The sequence below is a fragment of the Solanum verrucosum genome, unplaced genomic scaffold (assembly GCF_900185275.1).
Source record: "Solanum verrucosum unplaced genomic scaffold, falcon-dt-bn FXZP01000103.1, whole genome shotgun sequence".
Taxonomy (NCBI): domain Eukaryota; kingdom Viridiplantae; phylum Streptophyta; class Magnoliopsida; order Solanales; family Solanaceae; genus Solanum; species Solanum verrucosum.
Genome location: NW_026020048.1, coordinates 4,414,714 through 4,433,243, shown reverse-complemented (window position 1 = coordinate 4,433,243; position 18,530 = coordinate 4,414,714). Strand labels below are relative to the sequence as shown.

At 32.2% G+C, this 18,530-nt stretch overlaps 3 protein-coding genes and 1 pseudogene across 3 annotated transcripts; 2 read left to right on the top strand and 2 right to left on the bottom strand.

Annotated features, from left to right (window-relative positions):
• Nucleotides 1–185: 185 nt before the first annotated feature.
• LOC125822089 (premnaspirodiene oxygenase-like) lies at nucleotides 186–1,962 on the bottom strand. The gene is given in 4 exon segments (XM_049501457.1): nucleotides 186–551; nucleotides 554–814; nucleotides 914–1,167; nucleotides 1,308–1,962. Coding segments are annotated over 4 exon segments (1,536 nt in total).
• Nucleotides 1,963–5,064: 3,102 nt separating this feature from the next.
• Nucleotides 5,065–5,723, top strand: LOC125822205 (deSI-like protein At4g17486; annotated as a pseudogene).
• A 921-nt stretch (nucleotides 5,724–6,644) lies between these two features.
• On the bottom strand, nucleotides 6,645–12,933 carry LOC125821893 (TMV resistance protein N-like). The gene is made up of 5 exons (XM_049501258.1): nucleotides 12,407–12,933; nucleotides 9,381–10,464; nucleotides 9,007–9,282; nucleotides 7,698–8,840; nucleotides 6,645–7,611 (listed from the first exon to the last, which is right to left on the bottom strand). Exons 1-5 carry the CDS (start codon nucleotides 12,931–12,933, stop codon nucleotides 6,937–6,939), a joined length of 3,705 nt encoding a protein of 1,234 aa, XP_049357215.1. The 3' UTR covers nucleotides 6,645–6,936.
• A 2,825-nt stretch (nucleotides 12,934–15,758) lies between these two features.
• Nucleotides 15,759–16,569, top strand: LOC125822319 (deSI-like protein At4g17486). Its single transcript, XM_049501714.1, has one exon. It carries the CDS (start codon nucleotides 15,793–15,795, stop codon nucleotides 16,429–16,431), a length of 639 nt encoding a protein of 212 aa, XP_049357671.1. The 5' UTR covers nucleotides 15,759–15,792; the 3' UTR covers nucleotides 16,432–16,569.
• Nucleotides 16,570–18,530: the final 1,961 nt, after the last annotated feature.

Here is an 18,530-nt window from a genome sequence, read left to right as displayed (position 1 = left end):
CCGATTACCGATTACGCTTTTCCCCCAACAATTACTGCATCATAGTCTGATAAATAACAAAATTTTCTAAATAAAAGCATAGTATAGGGATTCATAGTTAGAAACACAAATACAACACAAAGATATACAGAGCATACATTATTCTCAGCAAAGTAAAACAACCACAATTACACTTGTAATTATCATCATACTCCATGATCATTAGAGGTAGCAATAACACACAAATTATATTTTCTACTACAGCTAGAACCAGGAGTTTCAGTAACATCAACATCTTCAGGCTTCATCCCATTAGGCAGCTTCCAGTTGAAATGGTAAATAAGTTGAGCTAATGGAAGCTCAACATTTGATAAACCAAATGAAATTCCAGGGCACATTCTTCTTCCTCCGCCAAATGGTAAATACTCAAAATTCTGTCCGATAAATTCCAAATTATTACCACAATTTATGAACCTCTCTGGTGAAAAACTTTCAGCATTTTCCCAAAATTCAGCATCTCTGTTAATTGCCCAAGCATTCACTATTACTTTAGTTTTAATAGGTATGTCATGTCATATCCATTAATTACACATTGCTCCCTGCATTCTCTTGGAAGTAACAAAGGAAGTGGTGGATGTAACCTCAGAGTTTCCTTAATTACTAATTTTAGGTAGCTAACTTCTTTCAAATCACTCTCTGTTACTCTGTTTTTTCCTTTGAGGATTCTTTTCAATTCTGTTTGTGCCTTTTCCATAACTTTGGGATTTCTCATCATTTCAACCATTGCCCAATCAAGAACGGTTGCTGAAGTTTCAGTTCCTGCTAAAAACATGTCCTGCATATATATGCATTTATAATTACTACTAGAGACGGATCTATTGTAATTTATGAGTTCACGTGAATATGTATTAAGAAATTCGAAGAAATATGTCACCAGTATGACTGCTTTGATATTATCTGTAGTGAAGGAAAAATCAAGAGTGCCACTTTCTTGGAGCTTTAATAGCAAATTAACCAAATTGTTTTTTCTTGATGACTCATACTTTTGCTGCAGCTTCTGCTTGTGCTCCTCTATTATCATGTCAAGCACATTATCAAACTTTTTGTGAAGCTTCAATAATTTTTCTTTAGTCCCAGTAATGACTTGCAGAAACTTGAGTGAAGGAAACACCTCACTTATGTCCAAACCTATAATAAATATTTGGGGGGAAATGCAATTACTATTTTTTCAACTGTTGTATACCGATAGAAGGCAGGCACATAAATGGGCACGGATTAAAAAAGAAAATGTCTCACATAAATTGGGACAGAGAAGAAAAGGTCCAAACCTGTTATCATTAATGATAATTCCTTAATCAAAGACATGAAATATGCTGATTCTTCTTTTCTCCTCTTCCCAAAAGCTGCTCTACAAATTACTGCATTTGTGAGAGCATATATCTTTTCTGTAAGATTAATAATTGATCCAGATTTTGATTCAACGTCTTGAACAAGATTGAATGCTTCTTCCTCCCTAATAGAGGCAAATGATACAACATTCTTTGCACTCAATAGTTCCAACGTGCATAGTTTTCGCATTTGTCTCCAGTAATTTCCATAAGGTGCAAACGCAATGTCTGAACAGTTGTATGTCAAAACCTTGACACTTAAAAGCTCAGGACGATTTGTGAATGCTATATCATGAGTTTTTAATACCTCTTGGGCTACACGAGGACTCGAAATAACAATCGTAGGGATCTCACCGAGGTGCAAGTGCATTAAGGGGCCATGTTTTTTGGCCAAGTCTCTAAGGGTATGGTGAGGTAATTGGCTTGCAATTAAATGGTGAATGCTTCCTATGAAAGGCAATTTCCATGGACCTGGAGGCAAGTTTAGAGTTGGTTTTTTTGCTAGTATTTTCTTGAATAATAACTTCACAGTGAAAATGAGAAGCAATATGGTGAGAAAAGGGGCAAGAAAGAGGGGAAAATGTTGTAGCTCCATTATTGAATGAGAAAAAAGACTGGCTGCTAGTCCACTTTCTATAAGCATACTTTTGTTTGTATTTGATACCACTCCATTCCATTTTATATGCCATTTCTTCCTATAAATAATTGAATCACAATACTTGTTATTTTATAAAATTTATATATAATTTTTCATATTTTACCTATTATATCCTTGATAGAGTAGTTAATTAATTTTGAAAATGTATTCATTTATTATAAAATTAATTTAAGAAAATATTAAATAAAAATAAAAAGATAAAATTACATCATTTCTTAATACTTGCGTTTTCTTTGAAGTTGATTTATTGGATAATCTGTAACTCTACTATGGACTTTTTTTCTAGAAAGACAAGTGGCAAGACACTTGTTCTCAAGAGGATCATTCAACCGCCAACACATTTTTTACAATTACCACTTCTCCAAGTAAAAACTTCTTTCTCCAATATTTTATATATTTTGGCTGTGTAAATACACTTCAAAATAAATTTATTTGAAATAAATACTTACTTACAAAAGGTTACTTAATTATGAATATTTTACTTATAAAGTCATAAAGTTATTTAATTATTTTTTAATTAAAATTTGTTTACGTTAATTTTTATTTGTAACAAAAAAATTTAAGAAATAAAAGAATATTCATTTAAAGTTTAAACCATTTAATGACCCTTTTATTTTACTCTTATACTCTACTAAAAGAAAAAAGTTTCATGACCCACCTCAAATTATTACATTTTCACAGAATTCAGAGAAAACTCACCTCAAAAATATACATGCAGTTGCTAAAAAAAATAAGCTATCCAAAGTTCATTATTTGATCGAAAATTAACAGAAAACATACCATATCAAATAATTATTAATAAAAAAAAATATATGAATAGAAAGGATAAAATAGTGAACCTGATTTTAATAGGGTAAAAAAAATTTAAAATATGATATAACTCTTTTTTTAGCGGAATAAAAGAAATAAAAATGTCATTAACTAGTTTAAGCGAATAAATTTTTGTTAGAAATAAAAATTTAATGTCAATGAATTTTATTTTTTCTTAAAATCAATTAAATAGGTCAAGTGACTTTAAAATAAAATATTTATAGTTGAGTGATTTTGTAAGAAAAACACTTATAGTTGTTTGAGTTTTGAGTTAAAAAATAAAATTGAGTGACTTTTTGAGACAAAAAAATTCATAGTTAAGTGACCTTTGAGTTGAAAATCAAAATTAAGTGACTTTCTGAGAAAAATATTAATAGTTGAGTGACCATTTGAAATATTCATATTTGAGTGACTTTGTAAGAAAAACACTTATAGTTGTGTGAGTTTTGAGTTTAAAAACAAAATTGAGTGACTTTTTGAGAAAAAAATTCATAATTGAGTGATCTTTGAGTTGAAAATCAAAATTAAATAAATTTCTGAGAAAATAATAATAATTAATAACCATTTAAGAAATTATCACTTAAATATCTTTACGTGTTGCCCATTGTATTTATGATCCAGTGAAAGTTACTTTAAACTTAAATATTGACACATTTTGTATTATTTTATTCTCATGAAAAGCATATGTCGGATGAGATTTCACATGTATGTAGTGATGAGTGACTAGAGACGCGATAAAAGTATATATTTCGTAAACGGTTTGCTTATTATAACTCGCTTTGATTGAGTGAATAAAATAACACAATGAAGTAACAAATACGTAATCAAATGGAAATAATAAGATAAGCAAATTGAATATAATGACTTAATAAGTATACCGAATTTATATTCAAACAATATACCTTTAAAAGTTGTTGAAAATAAAAATTGAAAAATATTGAGTAAAAATAATAATATTTGTCTTGATAGACAATTAACATATGAGAGAAAAGACCACTAATTATTTTGAGCTAAACAAGAAAAACAAATATATATTTTTTAAGCTATCTTGATTTTATGCCTATTATTAATTATCATTACTATTATTAATTTGTTTGTTAATTTAAATTCCATTTTTTTTTATTTAACAAATATTATAACTCGTAATTGTTTAATATTAAAATTTGAAACATAAAAACTAAGATCGTAACTAATTGGAGTAATAATTAGTCTTATACATGTCAATTATAAAAATTTCTTATTAGAAAATCTCTTAAATCCTTCAAAAATTCATTTGAGGATTATTCTTTTCTAACACAACCAACCAACCAACCAATTATAAGAATCTTGCTTTTTGAAAATAAAAAAAACTTAGAATTATATTCATTGAAAATAGACCACATGGCCCCTCATTATTCCATAGCTATCCACATATCTTCCCTCTTTTTATCCAATTTCATATTCCATTGCCTTCGAGATCAATTCAAGTCACACATGGACTTGGCCGATTTTAAATTTAAATATTATGTACGCAAGATTGAAGTATTAGCTACTGTCATTGATTTGATTTACTGAATTTGAAATTTATTTAATTAAAATTTTTTTTATAGGGTGATCATTTGTCTCCCAAAGATCCCAATGTGCTGCATATTAAGTTATATAAGTGGATGATTATGAAATAACTTATATGGTCATCATTTGTCGCCCCGAACTTTCATGTGAATTTAATGCTAATTAAAACGTGAATAATATATTATGACTAGAATAACTTCTCCACGAAATTATATATAAGAAAAATCTCATACTAATTCAAAATAGTTTTTTCTAAGCCTATATATTTTCCAATTTTCATATCTTTCCTCTTTGATGCTAACCCCAATAAAAAGAAAACATAGAATACCATTCATAATAGTATGATATAACACTAAAATTTCATCTTATTTAACTAACATGCTAGAAAATTCAAAAGTCTATATTTATTCATTGCATTACCTTGACACCTAAAAATAATTTGATCTTATCCCAATTTGACATTATAAATATCTTAATTTTATCTCTATAATCAAATACAAAATATTTGATTCCATCAATAAATCTCACACATAGGAAGTGGGAACCGAATTCTTGAGGCCCCAAATTCCACAACTCAAAGAATTTTTCTTCAAAACCTGCAAATTAAGCAAATGGCAAGCAGCCCCTTTTATAAATAGCCCCAAAAACCTCATTCATTCTATTGCATTCACCAACAAAACAGAGTTTTTGAGATCCTCCATGGCAGAAGTGATCCTCCATGTTTACGACATAACCAAAAGTGACGGGCACGACGCAGTCAATTTCGGTGTAGTCCAAATGAACAGGCTACTCAAAGACACCATCTATTTCGGCGGCATCTTCCACACTGCCGTCCAAGTTTACGACAACGTTAAATGGGCCTACGGGTCTTGTGAGAAAGGCAGCGGGGTTTTCAGTTGCCCCGCTACCAAAAATCCCAATTACACGCATCGCGAAAAGATTGTATTGGGCAGAACAGAGTGCTCTGCCCACAAAGTCAATCAGATCTTAAAAGATCTTCGCGATGCATGGCCTGGTAACAAATACAATATGGTCTCAAGGAACTCAAAGCATTTCTGCGATGAGTTCCTTGAGAAATTAGGGGTCCCAAAACTACCGAATTGGGCTAACAGATTTGCTAACATTGGTGATATGCAAAGGAAGCAGCAGGGATAGTAGTTAAAGCTAAAGACAAAGCGTCTAAACTTGTGTTTCATCCGGTTGATTTTGCTTTCAACATGACTACTGCTAGTAAAAAGTCTAAAGCAATATATAGCCCAAGTGAGTTTGGGTTCAGCTTAAATTTTGCTGTTAAGAATTTCAAGGTCGCTGCACCGGTTATCCGCTCCGATCGATGACAAGCCATATGCACGTACATGCTCAATAAATTGACACTACCATAAGAAAAAGAAGAATTTAAGATGTAAACCTCGTAGTTTTCTTAAGTTTGGTTTGTCTCAAAATAATGTACCTACTCTGTATGGTTTATATTTAGATAAATGTAACTTTGTCTACTTTGTTTGTATAAATAGAAGAGTGCTTTGTATTTTATAATCAAATACTTGCACCCTCTATATTATGAAATTGATTATATCCGTAACAATAATATAAATTTTTGACTAGAGGTCTAAGGTTATGTGATCATCCCATTGAAAATGGATTTTTCACAATTTTCTAGAGTTAATGACTGTCTATTTTATGTGACTATGAGATTGTTCCATAGATTCACTTTCTGAAGTTAGAATGTGTTCTGTAACAGACATTGAGAACAACAAGTCCAACAAAGAAAAATTAAATCTTGATGATCTTTGCTAGAGGAAAAAAAGAGGCATAAATGTGAAGTTCTCTATATATATTTGATTAAAACAATGTAACGGATGTTGGGGCCTGAATCTAATTGTTGAAAGCCTAGAAAGTTTGTACCACGAAATCAGTGTTGTGTTGGAGTTGGGATTTTTGTATGGCTGTGTTGTCTACAGGTAATTATTTGAGCACAAAATTTGGATTTATAGTCCATATTGCTAAGGACACAATTGAGATTCAGAGTTACCCCATCCATTTTAATTTGTGCGATATAGGAAACTCGGCAAAGGTTTAAAAAAAAAAAGTTTCTTGTTTATGCAAGAATTCCAAAAATTATGAACGGTTTGCGTACTCTAACTCGCTTTGATTGAGTGAATAAAATAACACAATGAAGTACGTAACAAATACCTAAACGAATTGAATTAATAAGATGAGCAAATTGAATTTAATGAGTGAAAAACCACATTTACACTTAAAACAGAACATACATTATTCTTAACAAAAGAAAAACAAGCATTACATTTACACATTACACGGTTCGTTTCACAGTGCACAAGAAACCAAACAATTCAACAAAATCAAAGCCAACCATTATTTCTAATTTCCATTGGTAGTAAGTAGTAGGGTATTACTCAATCCAATGCATGGAAGTAAAGCACAAACAAGCAAACCAAGAAACGTGCCATCGACGAGCAGAAACATCAAGCAACTGTTCAATTGAAGATATAAGCAAACATTAGTACTATGTAGTAGCTAGAGAACACTACTCTAGCAATCAAAAGAAAGTGTCTTCTGAATCTTATAGGCAAGTGATTTCCTCAAATTCGCAAGCTGAGTGTTATCTTGCTCAATGGAGTCAACGTCCCAATTCAAAACGTTAACCCCAGCCATCAGTGCCACGATATCCTCTTTCACCTCTTCTTTCCTTTTTGAATCTCCTCCCTCGTCATACACCGTCAATTCTTTGCTCCCAGCTGCCAATGATGTAGTCAAGTCTTTTTTGTACACTAAATGAATCCCACACCTCCTCACTTTGTTCCATGGCTCTTGTCTTAGGCTAATTGACAGGCAACAACAAACCTTAGTCCAATCTTCAGTTGTGAACTCGGGGAAGAGGAGACGAAAAAGATGGAAAGAGATATAAGCTATCCACAAGTGATCACATTTGTACTCCTCCCCCATCTTTGAAGCAGCAGATGCTGGAGCACTTTCAAATGTGTATTCTCGGTGGTTTGGACTTATCAACTTGAAAGTAACACCTAGTTTTGATTTTGGAACAAGGCATTCGAAAACAAATGAGAATGCAACCCCTGCAATGTTGTCTTGCCAATCTGTAGGTAGCTGGACTGAGATTGATCGACCCATTTTTTGATAACCAAACCACTCGGGGATTTTTCCTCCAGCAATCAGTATACTAAATTGACTATAAAAGGTGGAGTGACCCTGTTGTACAATTAACAAATTTGATCTCTTGATACTTTATTTTGGAAACATAATAATTTTATAAATTCATGAAATGGAGACATTACCTGGAGAAGCAAATGAAGCAACAAATCCGCAGCGCTAATACTGGTTTTTTGGCTTTGTTGGTACAATTTGAAACATTTGAAAAACGAGACCTTTTTCAAGAATGCATGTTGCGGTGAAAGATTTCCAAGACTCTGCAAGGAAAGGCACTCATTTGCCTCTATCATTACAATACTCCAGGGAAGATCAGGCAAGGCTTCAAGGCTTTTGCATTCATCAACTTTCAGGACCTTGAATTGCTGTAACCCATATATTCTTGATGGAAATTCATTAAAATTATTTCGGCTCAAATTTAACTCTTCCAATGAGGACAGCTGCCAAACATCACCAGCGATTTCATCTACCAAATCAGAGTCACTAAGATCTAGTTTCTTTAAGGCACACAAACCAGATAATGATGGTCCTGATATTTCTGGCTTCTTATTTCTTCCAGTATTTAATCGTCTTGTGATGCGCCTGACATTTGGCAGTGAAGTTAACTTTAGATTCAAGCGAAAGCTAAAACTGTTTTTCCAGAATGCCTTATCTTTTTTCCTTTTCTTGCATCCACTGAAAGAAAGGATTTTCAAGTTTTCCATCTCCGAGATGGTTGATGGTAGCTTGCTAATTGCAGTTCCATCTACAAGTAGTTCTTCTAAAGTTTCCACTTGTCCAAGGGTTTCTGGCAATGTCTCAAGTTTTGAACAGCCAGAGAGATTTAGAGTCCTGAGACATCTCAAACCACAAATGCTATAAGTTATACATTCCAGATCCTTGCAATTCCTGAGGTTTATGGACACAATCCCACCGAGATTTATGATGGACTCGGGTAGCTCTTTGATTGCAGTCCCTTCCAAGTGAAGTTCTGAAAGCTTTGGCATTAATCCTATGATTTGAGGGAAACTTTCGAGTTTTGTGCAGTCCCACAGAAGAAGCTTTTCCAAAGATTCGAGATGGATGTTATTCGAAATACTCTTTAGCTTTGAGCAGTGAGACAAATTCAAGTACTGAAGCCTTGTAAGATCTCCAAGTGATCTGTGAACTCCTATCAAGTTCGTACAGTTGCTCAGGTTCAACTTTTCAAGATATGGCATTTGGCTAAAGTTGGGAGTGTTAATTAACCCTTTGGAGTAGCTGAGGTTCAAATACTTCAGCTTGTCAAGATACTGTTTAAATCATGAAACATATAATAAGTGACTTATTTTGCCTAATTGCAAGAGAAAAATGAACACTCAATGTAAGGTAGATATCTGTTTGTAAATTATTTTACAATAGTGGTCACTCGGACAAAGAAAAAATATGTACGAACAATATTTATGAGGGCAATGGTACCTTATCTTCTGGCAAAAGTTGCAAAATTTGGCCATGAATTAGTTTAAGTCCAACTAGCTTTTCTCCCGCAAAGTCTTGTGGAAGTGAGGTTGAAGGGAAATTGTGCCAACTGAGCCATTGTAACTCATTTGGAAGATGACTCGGACCTTTACGGAAGTAAGCATTCTGGATTTTCAGAAGACGTAGATTTTCCATACCCTTTAATGCTTGTGATCCTAAGTTCATCTTCTGCTTTTCAGAGTACGCCAATATTATTCCCTCAATTGCTCCGGTACCCTACACATTTAATAAGAAAAGTTACTAGTAATTTTTATTTTTACGTCAACAACTCTCTAGTTGTTGTTCAATATATCAACCATGTAGTGTAAACTTACTGATTTCTTTGACATAACATCGCATATGTCGTCAGGAACCCACAACCTGCTGAATTTCTCTCTAGGATGTCCATGGCGAACCATGTACCAAGCGGTTTCTTGAACTAAATCATGCATCTGGAACCTGTCATCATCAGATATGGATAAAAGTGATCTTTGAATAAGTACTGGTACTCCAATTTCAGGTTTGAAACCGAAAGCAAGGAGTTTTCTGGTGACAGGTTCTCTTCGTTTCGCCTTGAAGAAACAAGCAATGTCGAGCAATATTTGCTTGTCTAGATCATTCAATGCATCAATGCTCAATTTAAGTTTCCCTATCACATCATCATGGGGAATTTCTTTCAGCCTCTTCAACTCGCTCTTCCATTCTGCTTTTGATCTTTTATGTAGAAATGAACCCAATACTTTGAGAGCCAGTGGAAGGCCCCAAGCACATTGCGCGACTTGCAGCGCCAGTTCAGAAAAATCACCTTCCGGCTCACGTCCTTTGAATGCAAACTTGTTGAAGAGCATCAAAGCCTCATTAATCCCTAAAGGACTAACTTCATACACATGATCCACCCCATGAGACAATAACAATTGCCTGTTTCTAGTGGTGATGATGATTCTGCTCCCAGCTCCGAACCATTCATGCTTTCCAGCCAAATAGTCTATCTGCTCATCATTATCCACATCGTCAAGAACGACCATCACTCTTTTATAGCTCAACCTGTTCATCAGCAAAGTGGTGCTGGTGTAAAGATTGTCTTTACTCTCTTTCAATGTATCAGAAATCATTTTTTCCGACAAAGGCTGAAGTCCGGATTTTGTTGAAACTTCTCTAACATTATCAAGAAAGCAACTACCTTCGAACTCTTCCTGAAGTTGATCAAATACAGCTCGCGCAATAGTTGATTTGCCAATGCCTCCCATACCCCATATCCCAATTATGCGAACATCAGCTTCAGAATGCAAATTCATCATAGATATAACATTTTGTACATGGGACTCTATGCCCACTAAATGATCTGCAACTTTAGGTCGTACACGCCCCAATCTTTTTAAAATTGTCAAAGCAATCTGTCTAATGCACCTTGATTCATGCCTAAAAGAAAGATAAAGAAATAGTACTATCAGATTTGCAAATCCAAAATGTTATAACTGGTGCATGCTGCATTTCGATTTCCCTTAAATTCAAATATTTTCCAAATGTCTGGGTTTGATACTAATGTTTTCTTTTATAATCAACTCCATAAATTTGAGCTATTTTTGAATCTGACCTATCGAACACTATATACCTATTGGACGCACACTACTGGCATTGCAGAGTACAATTTTTTTTCTTCATCCTCTCTCTGCCATCACCACCATAGCCACTACACCGTCCCCCTCCACCACTACATTTGGCTTTTTGATTATAGAAACTAACATTTTCCGACTGGAAGGATGTACAATACACATCAAAGGACCAGGTGTATCGAAAGTCATTTACACATATGACATAACAAACAAAACTGAATCCAATTTTGGCGTGAAAAGGGACCCAAAAAAGACCTACAATATTTTATTCATTATTTGTCAAGAACTAGAAGAGTAGTTTTAGTCATCCTCTATCTTCCGCCGCCACCAAAAACAAACATCTTCACCCCCAATTCCAACAAGTCATATTGAAGTGTGAATGTGATGATTCCAGAGGCGAAAAGCCTGGTTTAGTTTCCATGATGGTCGAGTTTTGGAGCTTCATCAATTCGTCGATTGTAACAGAAAGAGCATGTATTTTGCAGTTGCCGGAGGTTATTCGGTGGTGGAGAATAGAAGAAGAAGGGGGTTGTTTTTTTCTTTTTTCTTTTTTCTTTTTTTTTTTGGAATTTTCTCCAGAGCACAAATCGAGGGATTGTTTTTGTTAGATAGATTTCAATTTGATTAATTTTTAAAATTAAATTAAATTACTAATATTTTAAAATATCAAACAAAATATTTCTATAATTTAAATTATAAAAAATAAAAAGTATTTACATAAACTAAGACACAAATAACATACTTTTTATACCAAAAAATTGATTTTGTGGGTCACTTGTATATTTCTAAAAAGAAATTTATAACTTTTTTTAAAGAAATTTTCATTTTTAGACGTAAGATATTTGAAAAATATATATTAGTATTTTCTTTTATTTAATTTATATGTAGTTGAGAGATGAGAATACTCTCTCTGTTCAAGTTTAATACTCCCTCCGTTTTAAAAAGAATGACCTTCTTTTCTTTTTAATCTGTTTCAAAAAGAATGATCTCTTTCATTTTTTGGTAACATTTTAATTTCAGTTTTCCACGTGACATGTTTAAAGGGTAATTTAGTACATTTGACATAACTTTAATTTAGGACCACAAGAATCAAAAAATTTCTTTATTTTCTAAAACTCCATGTCAAGTCAAACTATGTCACTCTTTTTGAAACAGAGTGAGTAATAGTTATCCACTATTAACTTAACATACTTCTTAAAAAACTATAAATAAAAGAATAATTTTACTATTTCACCCTTTGAATATAAATAGATGCAATATCTTGAAAATGTAATAGGAAAATGACTATTAATAATAACGGTAAATTAGAAACTAAATATAAAATTATCAATTAATTTCATAAAGTAAACAACTATCGTAGAATAGAGAGAGTATATAACACAAGGTGAGAGTGTAAATGAGATTAACAGTCTCTACCATACAAAGAAATAAAATTTGTATACTTCCTATGTTTCTCATATCTCACTAGTGAAACTAACTATATTGGGAATTATGATTCTAAAAGTTTTCTGCATAGAATATTTATATTGTGTGTTAGCGAATACTCCCTCTATCTCATATTAAAAATAGTTGTTTCATGAGATAAAATTAGTTACTAGCTAGGTAGTTTATCCCTACAATTAATTAATTAATTAATTGAATTGTGAGCAGCAAAGTTGCTATGAATATTCTTTTCTAACTTAGGAGTATATATTTTTCTTAATAATAAATGAGAGCATGCATAAGATAGAATATGTGGGATGAGTTACCCGTCTTCCATGTGTTGGACGTCAAACCCAGAGATGTTAGCAGCATCCTTTAAAGCATCCCTCCATCTTTGGATCTTATTCCTCTCATCTGATCCCTTCAAATTCTCTTCATGTTTAGCGAAAGCTTCTCCATAACTCTCCTTCTGTTTTCTCACAACAGAAGGATCCACACTATAAAACACTGGAATCAGCGTTTGTCCCCTCTGCTTGTTGCACTCAACGATCTTCGTCAGCTCCTCCAAACACCACGATGAATCTGCATAGTTTTTCGAAAAAATAACTACTGCAAACCTCGATTTTTCTATAGCGTTAAGGAGTTCAGGGGAAATTGATTTTCCTCTACTTAACTCTTTATCATCACGAAATGTGTGTATTCCTTTTTCGTGTAAACTAGTATAGAGGTGATCAACAAAGCTCTTTCGAGTATCCTCACCTCTAAAACTCAAGAAAACGTCATACGACCAATGTGGATCATGAGATGTAATTTCGTGACGAGTACTGTACTGAGAATTGTCTTCTACGTCCATTGTAAATGGAGGAATGAAGAAGTTTTAGAATGCACATGAATTGAAGAAAAGTATGATGATTTGCTTATAGGCTAGCTGATCATATTATCTACCTATAGGCTATATATATAGACAGATCAAATTTAATAAGTGCAACTTCCCTCAGAAGATTGATGCATGTTTCCTTTTAGAGTTCAAGTTACTTGTGTAGTGACATTTCTTTATGCCATCGGTGCAATTTAACTTGTTATAGAATATTACTTACCATAAGTCCTACAGGTTGGGCCGGGGCTATGTATTCTTTCTTTCCGTGTGGGACGATCTAGGGAAATGTGTCGAGGCGGTGAGCAAGACAAGTCATAGATATGAGTCTCATGCTAAGGTATAAGTATACTTGCAAAGCAATATTTTTCTCTGTTATCCCAAAATTTAGAACCCTACAAACTCCTAACTTTAACTTCGCCTCTAAAGAATAAAGACAATTACATTTTGATTTTCCCTCCATCAAAGTTTAAGTCATGTATAGTGACATTTCTTTACGCTACCAATGCAATTTAACTTGTTATAGAATATTACTTTACCTTAGGACCTACAGGCCGGGCCGGGGCTATGTATTCTTTCTTTCTGTGTGGGACGATCTAGGGAAATGTGTCGAGGCGGTGAGCAAGACAAGTCATAGATATGAGTCTCGTGCTAAGGTATAAGTATAATTGCAAATTTTGCAATATTTTTCTCTGTTGTCCCAAAATTTAGAACCCTACAAACTCCTAACTCTGACTTCGCCTCTAAAGAATAAAGACAATTACATTTTAATTTTCCCTCCATCAAAGTTTAAGTCATGTATATTGACATTTCTTTACGCTACCAATGCAATTTAACTTGTTATAGAATATTAATTACCATAATCGATACTCATTGATTTAATTAAGTCATTTCGAAACCAACCTAAATTCAGAAGTTAAGACATGTATTACTGTTGGTATTGAAAATCTAAAGTTAAGACATGTATTACTGTTGGTATTGAAAATCTAAAAGTCATAATGCGAAAGTTAATAATAGCAACCCTATCAATTACTTGTGCAGATAAACTTCATACATTTTCAGTATTGATACTGAAGTCTTCTTTTTGTTCTATTCCTTTTATACTGTGCTCCATACACTTGGGAAACTTTTTCTCTTTCTCTCTTTTTTTGAGTGATAAGGTTGTGTATTATAAATGTCTGTTTTCTATTTTCTCTCTTCATCTTTATTTATTTACTATATTAAAAATAGTTATTTATTTAATTTTAAAAGATCAAGAGATAATTTATTATTTTGTGTCTATTTTCTCTTTGTTACTAAATATTATTCATTTCCCAATATTCTTTATTTATCCAATATATTAAAAATAGTTATTTAATTTTAAGTTATTTATTTAATTTAAAAGATCAAGAGATAATTTATTATTGTGTATATTTTCTCTTTGTTATTAAATATTATTCATTCCCCATTATTTAAATGACTTATAATTAATAAGAATGATATAATTAAATGGGTAATGCTAAATGACCAGAAAATTTTGGCCAGAAATTTAAAAAATTTATAATATTCTTTTTATTTTAAAATAAACTGATTTTTTTTCCATTTTTAATTAAAAGGTATTAAAGGTAAAAGGGTAAAAATGTTCAAAAAGATAAAATAACATAGTGTGAAAATATATTATTTTATCATTCTGACCAAATTTTCTGGTCAAAATTTTTTTTCCTAATTAAATTACCATTTTATTTATTCTTTCTTCCGGGTGCATCAAATAAAAAACAACATTTAAAAAGAAAACAGGAATTGCTTTCCCTTCCAAAAGGTGATGCTGAGTTCTTTACTTGACTAATTTCCTAAGAATAAAATATAGCAATCAATAGGAGACGATGCAAAATATAAGTTGAAAGATAAAATTGCTTAGGAGACTTGATTTGTCACAACAATAAATAAAGGATTTTTTGGTTATTATTTAGCTGCAATAATATAATTATTTTTATATTATATTTATCGATAATAATATAATATTGATATTTATAATGAACACTCTATATAGATCTCGTTAAAGGCTAGTGATTATATAGAAAATTTTATTGTTACTAAATCTTTCAAATTGATCCCGTTATCTTATCCTTTGTAACTTTTTCTTTTCTTGTGGTGGGGTGGGATTAAAACTTGGAATGTACTCTATTAATATGATTCTAGCGTTAATATGGTACAACTGAGCATCCAAGAAGCTCTTATATAATAAGAAAAGGGATTAGAAATAAATCCTCTTAAATACTTCAAGATTTCATTAGAGGATTATTCTTTTCTCACACAACCAACAAATTATAAGAATCTTGCTTTTTTAAAATAAAAAAGCTAAGTATTATATCCATTGAAAATAAAACACATGGCCCCTATTTATTCGATAGTTATCCACATATTTACCCTCTGTTTATCTTCCTTCTCAAGCGTCTTTGTCAATTTCATATTCCATTGCATTCGGGATCAATGCAAGTCACACATGGACTTATTTAACTAACATGTTAGAAAATTCAAAATTCTATAATTATTCATTGCTATTATCTTGATACCTACAAATAATTTAATTTGATCTAATTTCGATTTGACATCATAAATATCTTGATTTTATCTCTATAATCGAATACTCTATATTTGATTCCATCGATAAATCTCACACATGGGAAGTGGGAACCCAATTCTTGAGGCCCCAAATTCCACAACTCAAAGAATTTGTCTTCAAAGCCTGCAAATTAAGCAAATGGCAAGAAGCCCCTTTTATAAATAGCCCAAAAACCTCATTCATTTTATTGCATTCACCAACAGATTAAAAACAAAACAGAGTTTTTGAGATCCTCCATGGCAGAAGTGATCCTCCATGTTTACGACATGACCAAAAGTGACGGGTACGACGCAGTCAATTTCGGTGTAGTCCAAATGAACAGGCTACTCAAAGACACCATCTATTTCGGCGGCATCTTCCACATTGCAGTCCAAGTTTACGACAACGTTGAATGGGCCTACGGGTCTTGTGAGAAAGGCAGCGGGGTTTTCAGTTGCCCCGCTACCAAAAACCCCAATTACACGCATCGCGAAAAGATTGTATTGGGCAGAACAGAGTGCTCTGCCCACAAAGTCAATCAGATCTTAAAAGATCTTCGCGATGCGTGGCCTGGTAACAAATACAATATGGTCTCTAGGAACTCAAAGCATTTCTGTGACGAGTTCCTTGAGAAATTAGGCGTCCCAAAACTACCGAATTGGGCTAACAGATTTGCTAACATTGGTGATATTGCAAAGGAAGCAGCAGGGACAGTAGTTAAAGCTAAAGATAAAGCGTCTAAACTTGTGTTTCATCCGGTTGATTTTGCTGTCAACATGACCACTGTTAATAAAAACTCAAAAGCAATATATAGCCCTAGTGAGTTTAGGTTCCGCTTTGATTTTGCTGTTAAGAATTTTAAGGTCGCTGCACCGGTTATCCGCTCCGATCGATGAAAAGCCATGTGTACGATTCATGCTCAATCAATTAACACTACCATAAGAAAAAGAAGAATCTAAGATGTAAACCTTGTAGTTTTCTAAGTTTGGTTTGTCTCAAAATAATGTATTTTGTATGGTTTGTATTTAGCTAAATGTATTAATGGAAGAGTGACTGTATTGTAAAATCAAATGCTTACACCCTCACTAGGGGTCTAAGATTGTCCAATCGTCCCATCAAAAATGGATAATTTTGAACTTCGAATGTTCTCTATTACATACATTAAGAACACCATGTCCAACAAAGAAAAAATCAATGGAGAACAAGTTAAAGCAGACATGTCAATGAGAAAAAAAAAACAGAGAAACAGAAAAAAGTAGTTACCTCCAATTTTAACTTAGACACACATATTAAAAAAATAATAATTGATATAGTGAGTTTACTATTTTAGCTCTATTAATTGATAGAGTTCTAAAATTAATTTACTCATTAAAGAGGTTCTATCTCTTTTTAAAACATTAATTCTTTAAATAAATTGATGATATAATAAATAAAAAATATTACTGTTTTTTCTTCATTTATAAAAATGACAAGTAAAATAGGATAACTAAAATGTCAAAATTAGACAACTAAAAAATGACGAAAAGAGTGACATGAAAGGAGGAGAACAATGATCTTTTCTAGATAGAACTAAAGCCATAAATTTTTAGGTTTTCTATATACTCCCTCCCTCCGTCCAACAACAATACTTGTTCATTATACTAAAAATAGTTGTTCAATAATACTTGTCCGATTTAGAAAATCAAGAGATAATTTTCTCTTTTGTGTCTATTTTACCCTTAATATTAAATATTATTTATCATCTAACACATTTTTCAAAATATTAAATTTAATAAAATCAAAGGATAATATAGTGATACTCCTTTTGTCCCTAGTTATTTGTCTACTTTTCCTTTTTTAGTTGTTCATAATTACTTGTCCATTTTAACAAATCAAGAAAGGACAAACCCTTAATTAATTACTTTAAAAAGGTAGAACTTCTTGAAAATCTTAAGTTTTTAATATATTCACTTCATAATTAATAGGGGTAAAATGATAAACTCACTATGTCAATAATTGTTTTCTTAATTGGTGTGTCAATTTAAAAGTGGACAAGTAATTAGGAACAGAGGTAGTATTACCCCTATTATTTATTATTTATTATTTATTAAGGAGTGTGTCAAGTCAATAGTGGACAACTATTATTAGAGAGATGAAGTATATTTGACAAAAACAGCGTAACTGATGTTTGGGCCTAATTGCTGAAAGCCTAAAAATATTGTACCACAAAGTTAGTGTTGTGTTGGAGTTGAGATTTTAGTATGGTGGTGTTGTCTACGGTGAATGAATTGAGCCCAAACTTGGATTCATACATTTTATATACTCCATATTGCCAAGGCCACAATTGAGAGTTACCTCATCCATTTTTAATGTGTGCGATATACTAATAAACTCAGCAAGGATTTAAGAAAGAAATGAAAACTTTTTATATTTATAATTTTAAACATGTGATAATATTTATGGATTATAAAACTTATATTCTTAAACGGGGCATAATATTTTTGTAACTATAAAAACTTTTTAAGTAATTTTTCTTTTTCATATGCAAACTTCAATGCGTGAAATTGACAAATAACAAACTTTCAAACTGCTAATTGAAACTTAGCCAGCATTTCAAAATCATTCAAACTTAGCCGCTTTTTAATACGGAAATAAAATTTAGATAAAAAACTATCCCTAGGTAAATATTACAAAAACATTTCCAGCATAATATGATGAGCTAGACTAAGTCAATGCCTTGTATAAGGAGCATTCTATTGAATATCACACTTGAAAGGGAGAGATAAATCATACACAAATTATAAGTTATTTCACTTTTGCAAGTTAGACTATTTTTTCAATTACTCATTCTTTCTCCCTTTAAAATAGCTCATATTATATGTACACATTAAAAAAAAAAAAAAGAACCAAAATATGACAACTACCATTTTCTCTTTAAAAATTCTGCTGAACCAACATGATAATGCAACAGAAATCAAATAAATAACATGCAACATTTGTATGGTACTGAAATCTT